A 15,765-nucleotide genomic window follows, 5' to 3' on the forward strand; every position below is an offset into this window, starting at 1 on the left:
AAATTTAATCTAATCTGAACACAGAACAATGGTTCTGTATGGTTCTTATGCATTGGGGGAGGATGTTCATATCACCATAAAAAAAAACATTTGGGCACAAGCATTTCTTTATCCATCCATATCTCTCTATCTATCTCTCTATCTCTCTATCTCTCTATCTATCTCTCTATGTTGAGTGAGCGTGGTGAATAGATTAAAAGCACAATCCAAAAGGAGAAATCTCCCTGAAAGACACATTAAGACACAAAAACCAGCAAACAGTGCATTGATTCTCTTATTTGTTCAAATTTATTAGATATTCTGTTATCTTCCATTGTCTAGACCTTCTGTCACAGCATGGAAGCTGTGAATAACAAAACAAAAAGGAACTAATTGTAATACATTCACTACTAATTCCCCTGAATGTTGCCTTATCAGAAAAGAGAAAATTGAGTACATTGTGAATCTTTGTCTTTCAAAAAAAAAAGAAAAAACATAAAAGAAAAAACAAAACAAAAAAACAGATTTTGCAAGTGCTTATTCATGATTACAATAAAGAAAACAAAACAAAAAAAAAAACAGTAATTTGGACTCCCATCTGTTCCCTACTCTTCTATCCCTCCCCTCACAGTCACACCCTGGCTGGCATCGCTGGTAACGCTAACAAAACTGTACATTACCCAGCCTGCTCTAGTGTACGGGGCGACTCCCGTCATCATCAAACTCAAGTCAGGCTTTTCACTCCTCGTCTGTAATCGGAGGTCCAGCTGAATCCAGTTTGATTCTGAGAAGAACGAGGGTTTCCCTTCTCGTCTGATGCAGTTGGGAGAGCTTCTCAAAAGCACTGATGTCCTGATCAAACGCAGAGAACAATCGAGACTAGGATTGGGCATCGGTAACCGGCTCCGACTTGGAATCGTTTCATAAATTACGATTCCAATGGAATCGTTTCTAAAAAAAAAAAAAAAAAATCCCAAATTGAACAGGTGCATCTTTTGGTTTCCGTAGCAGCCGCCGTACTTCCAGGCGCTTGTTGTGTTGCAGCCGTGGAGCAGAGTAAGCGGCGCTCCAAAGTGTGGCTTTATTTCAAGTTGAAAAACATCTGTCATTTTAATTTAGTTATTTTTATCGTTTCAACTCCACCCCTCCGAATCGAGAATTGATGAGAACTGGTATCCAAAGGAAGAATCGGAATATGGAGTCAGAATTGTTAAAATCAAAAACGATGCCCAACCCTAATCGAGACAAAAGAAAAAGGAAAAATCTAAAGAATGATCTTTTTTTTTTTTTTTTTTAAAAAAAGGTGTTGAGCATGCAGATCCAAATCTGGAGTTTTGTTTTTTTGTAATAAATCTCTTCCTCGTGTATTGAAGCTATAACGGCTCCATGTCATGCCTGTACAGGTGTGAAACACGTCAGTGTTCCTGCAGTTCAGAAACATCCTGCATAGTTTGACACATCTGTCTCCTAGCTGTACATTCGCAAGCATGGATGAGGTACGGTTAAACCATGTTATGAGCAACAACGCGTGGACAGTTCGCCCCACTTCACAAACACACAGCACACTGTCCACAGAGCTGACATTACCTGCTCCAACAACATTATAACTTACTTAAAAGTTAGCAGTATTGAATGATAGACCTGACACCGCTTAGAAGCTGTAAATATTCCATTCAAGTCAGTGTTTGTATGTACAGTTCTTGTCCATTTCTATAAAATGGGCCTATTTTAAAGTACACTTATAACTCTATATTGTTTTTTCCCTGTCCAACATACACCACGCACAGATAGGTTACGACAAAACCTAAGAGACACTCATACCTGATCGAATGCACAAAGTCTCAATCGCAGCTGTATATCTGCACTAAGCTACGTCATGATCGTACAAAACATCACAAACATTTCAGCTAGAGCCCGACAGGATCTGCATTACGCTCAAAGTGAACGCGGGTAAACTGAGCGCTTGCTGAGATAAACTGTTCCAAGTCAAAGCAGCAGAAATAAAAAAAAAAATAAAAAGAAATAAGTAGTGATGCAGGAAAGAGAGCAGGATAAAGATGTTTTCAGATCAAGGCTCGTACTACATCACCCCAACACTGATCTAAACCGTGAGGGTCAAATGTTTAGCTAAAGCCAGTTCATAGTCCTTAACTAGGAACTTCAGACTGACCTCATACTTTCTTGGGAGTAAAAGGTAGATAATACACTTTTAAAAAAAGAAAACGGTGAAAATAAAAACTATACACGCAGAAAGTTCGACAATCCACAACTGCAACAAACACCACAGATCTGCCTGGACCCATTAGCTCCGTCAGGTGAGAGAGGAAAGCGACGCACAGACTCATCCTCATTTGTTTTAGTTACAAAAAAAAAAAAAAAAAAAAATTGGCTTGTGTGGGCCCTCCAGTTAAAGCCCTAGCCAAGGAGAAGAGGACATGCAGCGTTAGGCAAGATCAACAGGCCGGCTGTGTGCCGAGACCACGCGGGGATAGCCTCGATATTAAGCTGAACGTTATCCATCTCAAGAGTGTGACGGTCCTTTAAAGAGCGAAGGCAGTGGATAACACAAACAAGCACACAAATGCACACACTAAACACACAGGTGCAATTGTACAGACTCTCTCTCTTTCGCTCTCTCTCTCTAATTAACACAAACGATCCACTTGAGCAAAGCTGCATTGCAGCGACTAAACACATGCAATGAGTTTAGCGAGGAGTTGCTGTTGTCCACATGCACTTGTGACGGAGGAGGAGGAGGAGGAGCTGATGCGCATGTCGAAATGTGTGCGTGTGTGCAGAGGGGAAACAATAGCAGAGAATTATCTATCATGCATGAGCATTACAATTTCGCTTTTGAACCAGAAACAGGCATTAGCCTCAAAATTAAAACTATAAAAAAAGAAAGAAAAAAAGACATTCCCAACCGCCCGGTTAGACAGAGGGGACAGTCAGACACGCAAGGGGGGGGGGGGGGCGGAGATCTAGACAATTTTTTTTTTTTTACCGGGACAAGAATACAGACAATACTGAGGGGAGAGACGAGGATTAAAAGTAGAGACGGACAGTTATAATACAAGGGGAAGGTGGGGAGATAAATGGTCCAATACCTGCTAAAGCCATCTTATACCAATTTGTTTTGGGAACCTGTATATCTAAAAACACTCGAATTTAAAAGGCTTGACTTTCTGAGTCACGGTTTACACACCTGAATAAAAACAAAGCCCATTGTAATAATCAACTAACAATTACATATCAGGCAATTTTTATGTTCTGTGCAAAGTTTTTTTTTTTTTTTTTTCTTTTTTTTTTTTTTCTTCCTTTTTATATGTATGCAAAAACCATGTTTGTTTTTTTTCTGTTGTGAACAGGAGGCTTGTGATTGGGGTAGAATCTGTACAGTACTGTTAAACCAATCTTTGTCAAACCCCCCCAATGAATCATGTGAGACGGGAGGAGAAGAGGCGACGACGTCAGGGCCACTTCCTCAACGTGGTGGACGTGTCTCTGATGACATCATCATGACAGGGTTTGGTTGATTTGCCTCATTGCTCATGAGCAGCACTGGTGCCTCGAATCGGACCTGTATTACGCAGCTGGGGGACGGAGAGGGAGAGAGAGAGAGAGAGAGAGAGAGAGAGAGAGAGAGAGAGAGAGAGAGAGAGAGAGAGAGAGAGAGAGAGAGAGAGAGGTTCTGGGTTCAGTTTCGGGATAAAAGACGACAACAGAGGCTCACATCTGTTAAGCGATAAGCCATGCACATGCAGAGAATTCCGCCAATTCACAAAAATCAAAAAGGGAAAACGTTGCAATTAAATCAAAATGAAATACATCTTCATTGTCCCCCGAGGGCATATCTGGTGCAGCCAAAAAAACAACAACAACCAACAGCAAAAATAAAACATGGGAGACACGTGCTGTACCAGGGTAGCCCCAGGATTCTTCTAGTTCAATTTAGGACCTTTTTATATTTTTTAATACCACCTAGGATGAGATTTAATGCCACATTCACGGCCATGTCATGGAAAATCAGTGTGAAAAGCAGTTAGAGGTGCAACGATTAATCGATCAGTTGTCAACTATTTAATTAATCGCCAACTATTTTGATAAATCGATTAATCAGTTTGAGTCATTTAAAAAAAAAAAAAAAAGATTTCTCTAGTGACAGTAAAGTGAATATCTTTGAGTTTTGGACAAAAACAAGACATTTGAGGACGTCATCTTGGCTTTTGGGAAACATTGATCCACATTTTTCACCATGTTTTGACATTTTTATAGATCAAACAACTAATCGATTAATCGTGAAAATAATCGTTAGTTGCAGCCCAAAAAGCAGTATTTACCAGGTAACATTAGCTGAATTTAATAAAACAATTTATCATATTATTCCTCAATATTTAATTCACAATAGCTTAGTGAGGTATGTTTGTAGTCTGATCAAATAAAATAATACAAGTGTCGCATGAAGAGTTCTAATGCTATGAAACTAAAAATACAAAATAAGTAAATTAAGAAGTTTAGTTATCTAAACTTAAGTTAGTAAATTTAGATAAGATAAATATGTAAATGCCAAACAAGAAACAATTTAAGACCTTTGTAAACAAAATGTAATACTTTATGACCGAAATTTAAGACTTTTAAAGCTTCAGTGCGTAACTTTTTGATATTAATGAACGTCCATTACATTAAAGTCATTTCCAAATGAGTTGCTACAAAGCTAATTAAGACTATCAGCTCCACACAACTCTCTGGATTTGTCGATCTTGCGATCACAGAAGGCTTGTGTCATGTGGACGCGCCGACAGTGTTGTTGTCATTACTTAGAATTCCTCATGGGGGCGACAGAAACTACGCACAATAGCTTTAAGGCCTTATTTTTAGAATATAAAATGTAAGACTTTTAATACTTTTAAGTCCCGGCGGGTACCATGTGTACATGCGGCAACAACAAAAACTATAAACAACAAGTAGTAGCAAACATCAAGTTTGCAAAGTGCAATGAGTAAAAATGTGCAAGTAGTCAAATGTACAGTACAAAGCGCATCTCGGCAAGGTTAGCTTTATTCCCACGATCACAAAACATCAGGAGGGAAAAAAATCTAAGCACAGAGTGAAGGGTTCAAGATGAGCGATCGAGCTGTAAGAAAATGTTAAAATTAGGGCTGCACGATATGAGGAAAATAAGCGATAAGGTTGCTAAATGTCGCAACAACGATATTACTTTGGATAAATCAAAACAGATGTTAAAGTGTACTCAGTTCGGCTGCTTTCAGTATTCTGCTAAAAAAAAAAAAATATTAAAAAAATAGCTTGTTGAATTTAAAACAAACAAAAGGAAATCATTTCAATTTATTGAACAAATTGAACATTGAATTACATATAAAATGCACCATAGCATAAAAAATAATGACATTTTTCTACCGATTTCTTCTTTTAACTGACAAGAAATTCTCAGTGTCTTTCACACTGAGTACGTTTACATGCACACCAATATTCCACTATTATTCCAAATATGACAATATTCCGAATTTGAGAAGTCATGTAAACAGCAGATTCCGGTTGGATATTCCGAATAAGGCCTTTTTCTGAATATAGCATAGTCCGATTAAGACATGTGGGATATGCAGGTATTATTCAGGTTTTAGTAGAGCTGGGCGATATGGAGAAAATCAAATATCATGATATTTTTTATCAAATGCCTCGATATCGATACCGCAACGATATTGTAGTGTTGACATGTTATTGGTGCTTTCACAAAATATTTACACAATGAGATTTTTGATAAATAATCATCAGTAATGTGGATATAATGACTAAGTGAGTAAAGGCAAATAATAGAACAGTTACAACAGTCTGGTAAGTTCAGAAAATGACATCACTTTACTGTTGCAGCCTTTAAAACCAGGAAAACACCACACTTATGTCATATTACGATATCCAAAATCTAAGACGATATCTAGTCTCATATCACGATATATCGATATAATATCGATATATTGCCCAGCTCTAGGTTTGGACATGTATGCAGCTCATTCGGAATATGCGTCGCAATCGGGGGTTTTACTGCAGTTTACGGCCAGTTTACAGCCTCTTGCTGGTTTACGGCTTATGGTCAGCTCTGTGCGTTGCTATGGTTACTGTTCACCAACCAACCAGCCAACAGTTTGCAGGGCTGCAGACCCGATAAGAAGGAGAAACACAGCTACTTTTAAACATTATCAAAGTCTTGGATATCAACAGGTTTTTGGATATGCGCACACATCGCTACGGCAACCTTTTCAAGAAGCTGGTTGAAGGAATGAAAGAGGGACGCCGTGTTCGCACGGTCCGCCACCGCCGGTAAACTTTGGAAAAATCTTATTTTGCACGGCTGCTTGTAAACGGGAATATTAGTTGAATATTCACTTTTATTAGCCATGTAAACAGCTTATTGGCAATATCGTCTTATTCGGAATGAGGTCAAAAAACAGAATATTATGTGCATGTAAACGTAGTCAGTGTGTTTATTGTGCCAGTTGATATCACGATGACGATTAAAAAAAAATAATTGTGCAGCCCTAGTTACAATCTAAGTGAAAATGACAAATGTGAGTTGATGAATAGCATGCAGAAGGAAAATGACTGGAATGAGATGGAAACAAAGAGGATTAGAATGGGAAGAAGACACACGGCTGAAAAAACGGCAGCACAAGCACAAAAGATCTGAAAAAAATAAACTGGAAAGGAGGAGTAGGTCAGACAGCGGGCGGACAGCAGTGTTAAGAGAAGGGTGGAGAATGATCCATGCGGCGGCACCACCCCTCCTGTAATGAGACTTACTCAGCCTGCCTCTAGTGTTTGACCTACAGCAACGGGCCTCTACTCGTCTGTCGCAGAGGTGCCTCGCACATCTCCCTTCTGACGCATCTAAAAATTGAATTGAGTGAAAATTCAGGAGTAAAAGGGTTAAATCAAGTAGATTCAGTGTGCCGCGTCGTCTCCAGCAGTCTGGTCCAAACCGAACAATGATCATTCACCATATCAATCGTCATTCACAGCTTTATTTCATGTGTGAGCTCTAGGGCTGAACCCAATACCATTTTTGAGCTTTGGTGCTTTTCAACAGCGAATATTCGGAGCTCTGGTGGCGGGGGCGGCGGAGGAAACCAACATTTCCGACCGTACTTGAAGGCAGCTTAAAAAGTGTGTGAAAATAGACGAAGCTAGCGATGAAGTGGCTGCTTTGTTGTTGCAGGACACAGTTATTACACACAATCCTGGGCAGGTCATAGTGTCTAAAACGTTTTTTTGCAACAGCGGTAGTAAGTTTCCGGTTTACTGTAACGTTATGGGGCTCGCACGCCGCAATACCTAGACTTACGAGTCCGATCGCCGGTTACATGCTTTTTCACCGCAGGGTGATGTCGGTTTGCTTTTCTCCAAAAGTTGAAATCGGACTCAACTTTTTTAAAATTCAAAACAAAAAACGGAAAGACTGCCGAGGGATGACTGTGAATGAATGTGTGTGAATGAATGCTCAGCCAGCCGATGCCTCGCTGTATTGGCATTATGCACAGCCGTACTATCTTTACCGTTATTAAATCTCCTGAAAAAACGACTGTAGGCTGCTAAAGTAGAACCGTACAGACCTCTACACACATCAGACTGCTCGCTTGTAACTCCACATTTCTCCGTTATAGCCATAGCGCTGCAGAATTAGCCAGTACAAAGTTTCCTAAGGTTTCACCAAGTCAAATTTAAGACTTCTTAAGACCATTATGAATGAAATTCAAGACTTACAGTATATCATGACATTAAAAACAAAGTCAGAGTCTGAAACAATTCTCTGATTTCCTCATTGACATTATAAGACTGGTGTCTAGATTGCCTCCAAAATAAATTGCACGTGGGTCTCATTTGTAGTCGTAGTACAGCGGATTATATCTGGACTAGCAAAAGAAAGAACTACAACACCACGTAATAATAATAATAAAAAAACAAATATTCTAAAGCGCTGCGGGAACATTTCAATGAGCATTAGCGGTAGTGTTGCATTGACGTAGGAAAACTAAAGCAACACTAGAGAACTTTTCCCGCTTCGGTCCCCCTACAGGTTGGAAGCAGAATTGTCCATTACATTATGCAAGTTTGCCAGATCAGGTAGCGGATCTGTAGTTTGAATGAACTGGACAATGTAATGTAATGTAATGGACAATTCCGCTTCCAACCTGTAGGGGGACCGAAGCGGGAAAAGTTACATAGTGTTGCTTTATGACCTGTTTAAAATTATTTAAGACCTAGAACACAATACTTCAGCAAATTTAAGACTTTTTAAAAGGCCTACAATTTAGATTTTGAAATTTTAGACTTTTTTTTTAATTTTTAAGACGGAAACTCTGCAGCATTAGGCTGTTTAATCCCGACAAAAAAAACGACAAATATTCGAATCCCAAAATCGAAAATCGAATATCGAATACCTGCCCATTGAACGAATATTTGAACGTTTGGATCTAACCCCAGTGAGCTCCTTAACTTTCAGAATATCTGTTAAGATACTGAACATAACAACAACTCTACTGAATCCTGCGTTCAGTAAGTCCAGTAAATGTTGAGATACTTTTACTGCAGTCTTTACATGCGTCTTCAACTCCAAATCACGACAGCAGGAAGAAGACGGTACGGTGCAGTATATAGTGCAGAGAGTTGGCGAGTTAATTACCTCCTCGAGCTCTTTCTGGGTCTCTTCTTCCATCCGCCTGATGTCCTCCATGGTCAAACCCACCCATCTGTCAATCCAGCAGAACAGCTGGCGGTGGAAGTTGGTGAAAATACGCTTTTCTTGCTGTGGAAGGATAAAGAAGTTCAAATGAAGTAAAACAACTGATATTCCCGCACGACCAACCGGTGGGTTAGACACCAATAATGGGCCGGACTAAAGCACGGGGAGGGGGGGCTCTTAGTTTCCTGACTTCAGCCCATGTTGGAGACTTCAAATGTTTTTTTTCTATTTAGTTACTTAGGTCGGTTACACACTGGCTGTGTGGCGTTTCTGTTGCGTGTCAGCTGCGTGGATATTTCTGTCTTTACACACCAGAAACGTGTCTGACGCGGCGCTGCTGCTGCTGCTGCTGCTGCTGCTGCTGCTAGCCTTGTCTGTACACATGTATGCTTCCCATTGATAAAATGAAATAACCATGTTAAACATAAATATAGACTGATTTGATTACAGCAAAGACAACGTCATCAGTATTGACGGCAAAATAGGCTACAGAATATTTCGTTCTGTATTGACAGGTGCAATATTAGAAAATTGATTCTTTTTTAAAAAAAATACATTTATATCTGCATTTATATCAAAACCTAGAGAGTTTCAAACATCAACATGTCATTTATTAATATGTATTAGTGTCAAAATTACATATAAACATCTTTTCCTATTCTATTTTGCCTGGAAACGCTTCCAACACACTTGCGTGTCGCGTGAAAAATAGGCGTCGGTTCTGTTTCTAGCATGCACGCGTTTTCGGCGCCTGAGACGTGCGTGTTACGCAGGCGGTGTAGTGCTCTAACCTGTTACCATGGGAGCTGAAATATAAACAGACACGCCACGCAGCTGACACGCTCGCGCGACGCATCCAGTGTGTAACCGGCCTTACACTTGCCTTCTCATCTCTTCCCTAAACTAAACCAAACCAAACTTAACCGAGCTTTGCTCAGTTTAATTCTCTCCTTCCAATTTTAAGAAACCCTGAAACGGCCATGTCTCCCTCTGCTGTCCAAACCAGAAACACTTCACTGTCACACTGAGAATCTAATCAAAGACTGTGTAGATGTTAAAGGAGAACTATGCAGCTTTTTTTTTTAGCTTAATCTACCTTAACTGAACAGCTTCGGAGTCATTGGAATGGTTATAGGACTTTTTTCAGGTTGAATGATGGTCGTCTCTCTTCCCCCTAGCGCCTGTGAGCTGTAAAACCACCCTTACAACTTTCGCCCGGCAAGCCGGCGGCCTCAGCGTCAGGAAGTATGACGTGATATCAGGTCTCGCCATTAACAAATTGGTTCACAGCACTGCACACATATGCCCCCATTCAGGAACCGGCTAACAAGGTAGGGATGGAGTTTTTCAAACTATCGTCACGGCTGAGCCGGCAAAAAAGAAGCAGAAAGCTAGGAAAGCATTGTCGGAGGAACAGAGAAAGAGGAAACGGCAGACTGACCGAGAGAGGAGTCAGACACGAGTAAACATAGGAGCTGCCAAATATCTATTCTGAAGCTGTAGGGGGAGCTCTATAGAGAAACCTGCCAGCAAACAGAGAGAAAACAGAGAGAACAGAGAGAAATGGCCAAAACTGCATAGCGCCCCTTTAAAAAGGTAACTACCATTTTTTTCAACCCTATTTCCCTATGTCTTTGTGTCTAAGTGACTGATCTTTGACATTGGTCAAAGATGGTTGTTCACGGTTGGTGTTAGTGGTGTAGAAATAGCGACTTCTTTTTACTTTACCCGTGCCCCGACGACTAGCGCTATAAGCTAAATTAGCGGTTTGCGCTAAAACTGGTCCCATTCGATTAGCATGAAAACATATCCCAGAAAACGGTCGATTCGGTACACGTGTTATTAACCCCTAGGTTAATTTTGCGCTGGATTTGTCCTTCAAGTACAGTATGAAGTATGTGTACTTTGTTACATTACAACACTGCACCTGAAGTATAAATACTAATGACACACTCTCCCAAAGTCAATAATCAGAGATACAGCGCTACACGCCCCTCTGTGCTCCCTTCAGAGCAATCACCCATTCATAATCCCATAACTACCGTGTCTGTCCCCCGACTGAGACCGTTTAAACCAAACGCTAACAAAAGAGGTGCTATACTAAACAACCTAATTGGAATTAAAACAACCACTGCAACGATAGAACAGAATAGGAAAATCAAATGTGGACTATTAAATATTAGATCTCTGTCATCGAAAGCATTATTGGTAAACGAATTGATATCAGATAACCACATTGATTTATTCTGCCTCACCGAAACCTGGCTGGGCCATGACGAATATGTTAGTTTAAACGAAGCCACTCCTCCCAGTCATAATAATACCCAAATTCCACGAGGCTCAGGCCGAGGAGGGGGAGTTGCAGCCATATTTGACTCGAGCCTGTTAATTAATCCTAAACCTAAACTAAATTATAACTCGTTTGAAAGCCTTGTTCTTAATCTTCAACACCCAACATGGAAAACAGTACAGCCAATTATATTCGTTGTTGTTTACCGAGCACCAGGTCCATATTCTGAGTTTTTATCTGAATTCTCAGAGTTTTTATCATGCGTAGTCCTTCAATCAGACAAAGTACTTATTGTAGGTGATTTTAATATCCATGTGGACATTGAGAGCAATAGCCTTAGTACTGCTTTCAATTCACTGCTAGATTCTATTGGTTTCAGTCAGAGGGTGCATAAGGCCACGCACTGTTTTAACCACACCCTCGACCTTGTGCTAGAATATGGCATCAAAATTGACGATTTAATAGTATTTCCGCAGAATCCTTTATTATCAGACCATTTTTTAATAACTTTCGAATTCCTACTACCAGACTATACGAAATTAAATAAAAGTTTCTACACTAGATGCTTATCTGACAGTGCTATAGCTAAATTTAAGGAAGCTATTCCAACAGCACTTAACTCAATGTCATGCCTTAATATAACAGAGGACTGTTATGTTAACTCTAGTCCCTCCCAACTTGATAACTTTGTAGATGCTGCTACGGCCTGCCTACGGACTACTTTAGACTCGGTTGCTCCTCTCAAAAAGAAGATGAAGGAAAGGAAACTAGCACCTTGGTATAACTCCCAAACTCGCAAATTAAAACAAATCTCACGAAAACTTGAAAGTAAATGGCGTTCCACCAAACTGGAAGAATCTCGTGTGGATTGGCAAGATAGTCTAAAAAATTATAGGAGGGCCCTCAGAAATGCCAGATCAGACTATTACTCAACACTAATAGAAGAAAATAAGAACAATCCAAGGTTTCTTTTCAGCACTGTAGCCAGGCTGACAGATAGTCACAGCTCTATTGAGCCATCTATTCCTATAGCTCTGAGCAGTGATGACTTCATGACCTTTTTTAATGATAAAATTATAACAATTAGAGAAAAAATTCATCACCTTCTGCCCACAGCTTCCAACGACTCACCATTGGGCGCAGGAGGGCTAGAGAGAACGATAAGACCTGATACTTATTTAGACGGCTTTTATCCTTTAGACCTCCAACAATTAATGTTAAGGGTCTCTTCAGCTAAGCCAACTACCTGTCTCTTAGACCCCATTCCAACGAAGCTACTTAAAGAAGCACTACCCGTGGTCAATACCACATTACTAGATACGATCAATATGTCCTTATTAACGGGTCACGTACCGCAGTCTTTTAAAGTAGCTGTGATAAAACCTATTCTGAAAAAACCCACCCTCGACCCTGAGGTCTTAGCCAACTATAGACCTATATCTAACCTCCCGTTTCTCTCCAAAATCCTTGAGAAGGTAGTCGCTAATCAATTGTGTGACTTTCTGCATAGAAATAGTCTATTTGAAGACTTTCAGTCAGGATTTAGAATGCATCATAGCACAGAGACGGCACTGGTGAAAATCACTAACGACCTTCTAACTGCTGCTGACAAAGGACTTGTCTCCGTACTTGTCTTATTAGATCTTAGTGCTGCATTCGACACTATTGACCATACCATCCTCTTACAGAGACTGGAACATTTAGTTGGCATTAAAGGAATCGCACTAAGCTGGTTTAAGTCCTATTTTTCTGAGCGATCCCAATTTGTTAATATTAACGATAAACCATCCAAATACGCTAAAGTTAGCCATGGCGTTCCTCAAGGCTCAGTGCTTGGACCAATTCTATTCTCTTTATATATGCTTCCTCTAGGCAATATTATTAGGAAACACTCAATTAACTTTCACTGTTACGCAGACGACACCCAATTATATCTGTCAATCAAGCCAGACGAAAGCGGTCAGTTAGCTAAACTTCAAGCGTGCATTAAAGATATAAAATCCTGGATGACCCACAATTTTCTGATGTTGAACTCAAACAAAACGGAAGTTATTGTGCTGGGACCCAAGCACCACCGAACTTCATTATCTAAATATATAGCTACCCTAGATGGTATTGCCCTGGCCTCCAGCACTACTGTCAGAAATCTAGGAGTCATTTTTGACCAGGATCTATCCTTTAACGCCCACTTAAAACAAACCTCAAGAACAGCCTTTTTCCATCTTCGTAACATTGCCAAAATCAGGAACATCCTGTCTCAAAACGATGCTGAAAAACTAGTCCATGCATTCGTAACTTCCCGGCTGGACTACTGTAATTCTTTACTATCAGGCTGCTCAAATAAGTCCCTCAAGACCCTCCAGCTGATCCAGAATGCTGCAGCACGTGTTCTGACAAGAACTAACAAAAGAGATCACATTTCTCCTGTATTAGCTTCTCTGCATTGGCTTCCTGTAAAATCCAGGATTGAATTTAAAATCCTTCTCCTGACCTACAAAGCACTAAATGGTCAAGCACCATCATACATAGAAGAGCTTTTAGTACCTTATTGTCCCACTAGAGCACTGCGCTCCCAGAACTCAGAGCTACTTGTGGTTCCTAGAGTCTCTAAAAGTAGAATGGGAGCCAGAGCCTTCAGCTACCAGGCTCCTCTCCTGTGGAACCAGCTCCCAACTTGGGTTCGGGGGGCTGACACCGTCGCCACATTTAAGAATAAACTGAAAACCATCATCTTTGATAAAGCTTATAGTTAGGGAGTGAGGAGTTGCAGCATAGTAGAGTAGAGTAGAGGGAGGCAGGAAGTACAAGCCCGTTCCGGCAGGGGAGAGTACGAGCCCGGTCCAGGGCCCCTCTCCTTAGCCTGCCTCTCTTAGTTATGCTATTATAACTCTAGACTGCTGTGGGAAGCTCCTTCCAAGGACACAATGAGCCGCTCCCTCTTCTCTCTTTTCACTTGTCTCCTTTTGTGTGCATCTTAGTCCCAGAAATGCCTGTTACTAACCTAGCTCTGGGGAGTTTTCTCCCCGGAGTCCCTTTGCTTCTTCTTCACCCAGAACATCGCCTTGGAATTGGGTGGCACCTACACCGGGGTCCTGGGTGCAGCTGACGCTATGGACTTACTACACCCTGCTACGCTCTGCGTTTCCCCGCAGTGTCCGACTGTGTCCTGCCGCGTCCAACCGCGTCCACCCAGGCTGCTGTGCCACACTACACCCCGTAACGCCCTGCTGTACCCTACTATGACATGAACTACTACGACTACCATTGTGATCACTGCTTCACTATCTTTATTATGACTATTATTGCCACCATTCACCACTCCCCCAACTGGTGCCGTCAGACACTGCCTACCAAGAGTCTGGGTCTGTCCGAGGTTTCTTCCTAACAAAAAAAGGGAGTTTTTCCTTGCCACTGTCGCAATAGCTACTGCTAATGCTTGCTCTTGAGGCAACCACTGTAATAGTTGGGGCTTCGTAAAGTACAGAGTGTGGTCTAGACCTACTCTATCTGTAAAGTGTCTCGAGATATCTCTTGTTATGATTTGATACTATAAATAAAATTGAATTGAATTGAATTGAATTAATGCCAAACACTCAATAAAATAAAGATATGATGCCTTTACCCTGTGGATGAAGTTCTCCACTTTGGTCTGCAGACCCCACCATCTGAACTTGACAGTGACCAGTTTGTATGCACACATGTAAGGACAGTCTGTCTTCAGCTCATTCTGTGAAGGAGGAGAACAAAGACAGGAGCACAGTTCATTCATCACGGATCAGACGTGACCGAGGACAGACAGAAACATGGCGTTCGGCTTTCTGTGAACTACGTCAGGTACCTTCCATTCGGGGCCGAGAGGTCCTCTGCCCGTCTTGGCGGAGTGGAAAAGAGCAGGATCTTCTTCTGGCTTATAGTCCTGAAAAAAAAAAAACAAGACAACAAAACGTTAAGATCCTGTAAGAAACAGAGTGCACCTGAGTCAGCTGTCCAGCTGCTGCTTTCAACAAGTCTGCTCTGTAGGGTTGGGTACTGAACTTTGTACTTTTTTGGGTAGGGTTTGGTACTGACACCTGGTTCCACTATGGAACCGGTTCCTACGCAACCGGTAGGAATCAGACCAGATTAGAACGCAAATTTCGGTTCCACTTAATGTGTCGACTGAAATATTTTCCCTCTGTCGCTCCGAAACGGATGTAAAAATATCACACTTTCTCTTTCTTATTATATATTTAAGTACTTTAAAATGTTAATATATTGTTAAATTAAAATTATTTTCAATTAAAAAAAAAAAAAAAAAAAAAAAACTATAAAAAGGAAACTGAAAAATTACATCAAAGAAGATGTAATTTTTCAGTTTTTCAAGAATCGGATTAGGAATCGTAAAAATCCAACCGATACTCAACCCTATTTTTGGGTACCGACTGGATTACGTCACTACTACGAGGACCGTTAGTCACCTTTAATCAAACAGTACCAAAATTTTGGTACCTGACAGCGCATAAGTGTGAGCTTATCTGTCCTCTTTGCATGTTGACAGAGAGCGGGGATCGGCTCAGAGTGCGCGTGGGGCAATGTGATCATTTTAAAAACAAACTCCAAATTTGGTGATCCTTGCTTCCTTCCATATAAAACGTTTACAAATCTATATTTTAAAATTGTGCACGGTTTACAGCCGTGATGGCTAGCTGGCTTTTGTTGGCGCATTGCTCCTTCTTTGAGCGTTACTGCCAACAGGGTTGAT

At 40.8% G+C, this 15,765-nt stretch overlaps 1 protein-coding gene across 2 annotated transcripts in view; it reads right to left on the bottom strand.

The window, feature by feature from the left end:
* Positions 1-1,311: 1,311 nt before the first annotated feature.
* The window catches only part of pitpnb (phosphatidylinositol transfer protein, beta), a 31,874-nt gene continuing 17,420 nt past the window's right edge, over positions 1,312-15,765 (bottom strand). The window contains exons 8-12 of one of the 2 annotated variants that reach the window (XM_031301240.2): positions 14,863-14,940; positions 14,647-14,751; positions 8,675-8,797; positions 6,796-6,882; positions 1,312-3,572 (exon numbers count right to left, since the gene is read on the bottom strand). In XM_031301240.2, coding sequence (XP_031157100.1) covers positions 6,835-6,882; positions 8,675-8,797; positions 14,647-14,751; positions 14,863-14,940 — 354 coding nt within the window. In that variant the 3' untranslated portion in view covers positions 1,312-3,572; positions 6,796-6,834. The remainder of the gene's footprint in view (positions 3,573-6,795; positions 6,883-8,674; positions 8,798-14,646; positions 14,752-14,862; positions 14,941-15,765) is intronic. The other variant, XM_031301239.2, reaches the window with a different exon arrangement.

This window comes from Sander lucioperca, chromosome 14 (genome assembly GCF_008315115.2).
Source record: "Sander lucioperca isolate FBNREF2018 chromosome 14, SLUC_FBN_1.2, whole genome shotgun sequence".
Classification (NCBI taxonomy): Eukaryota; Metazoa; Chordata; class Actinopteri; order Perciformes; family Percidae; genus Sander; species Sander lucioperca.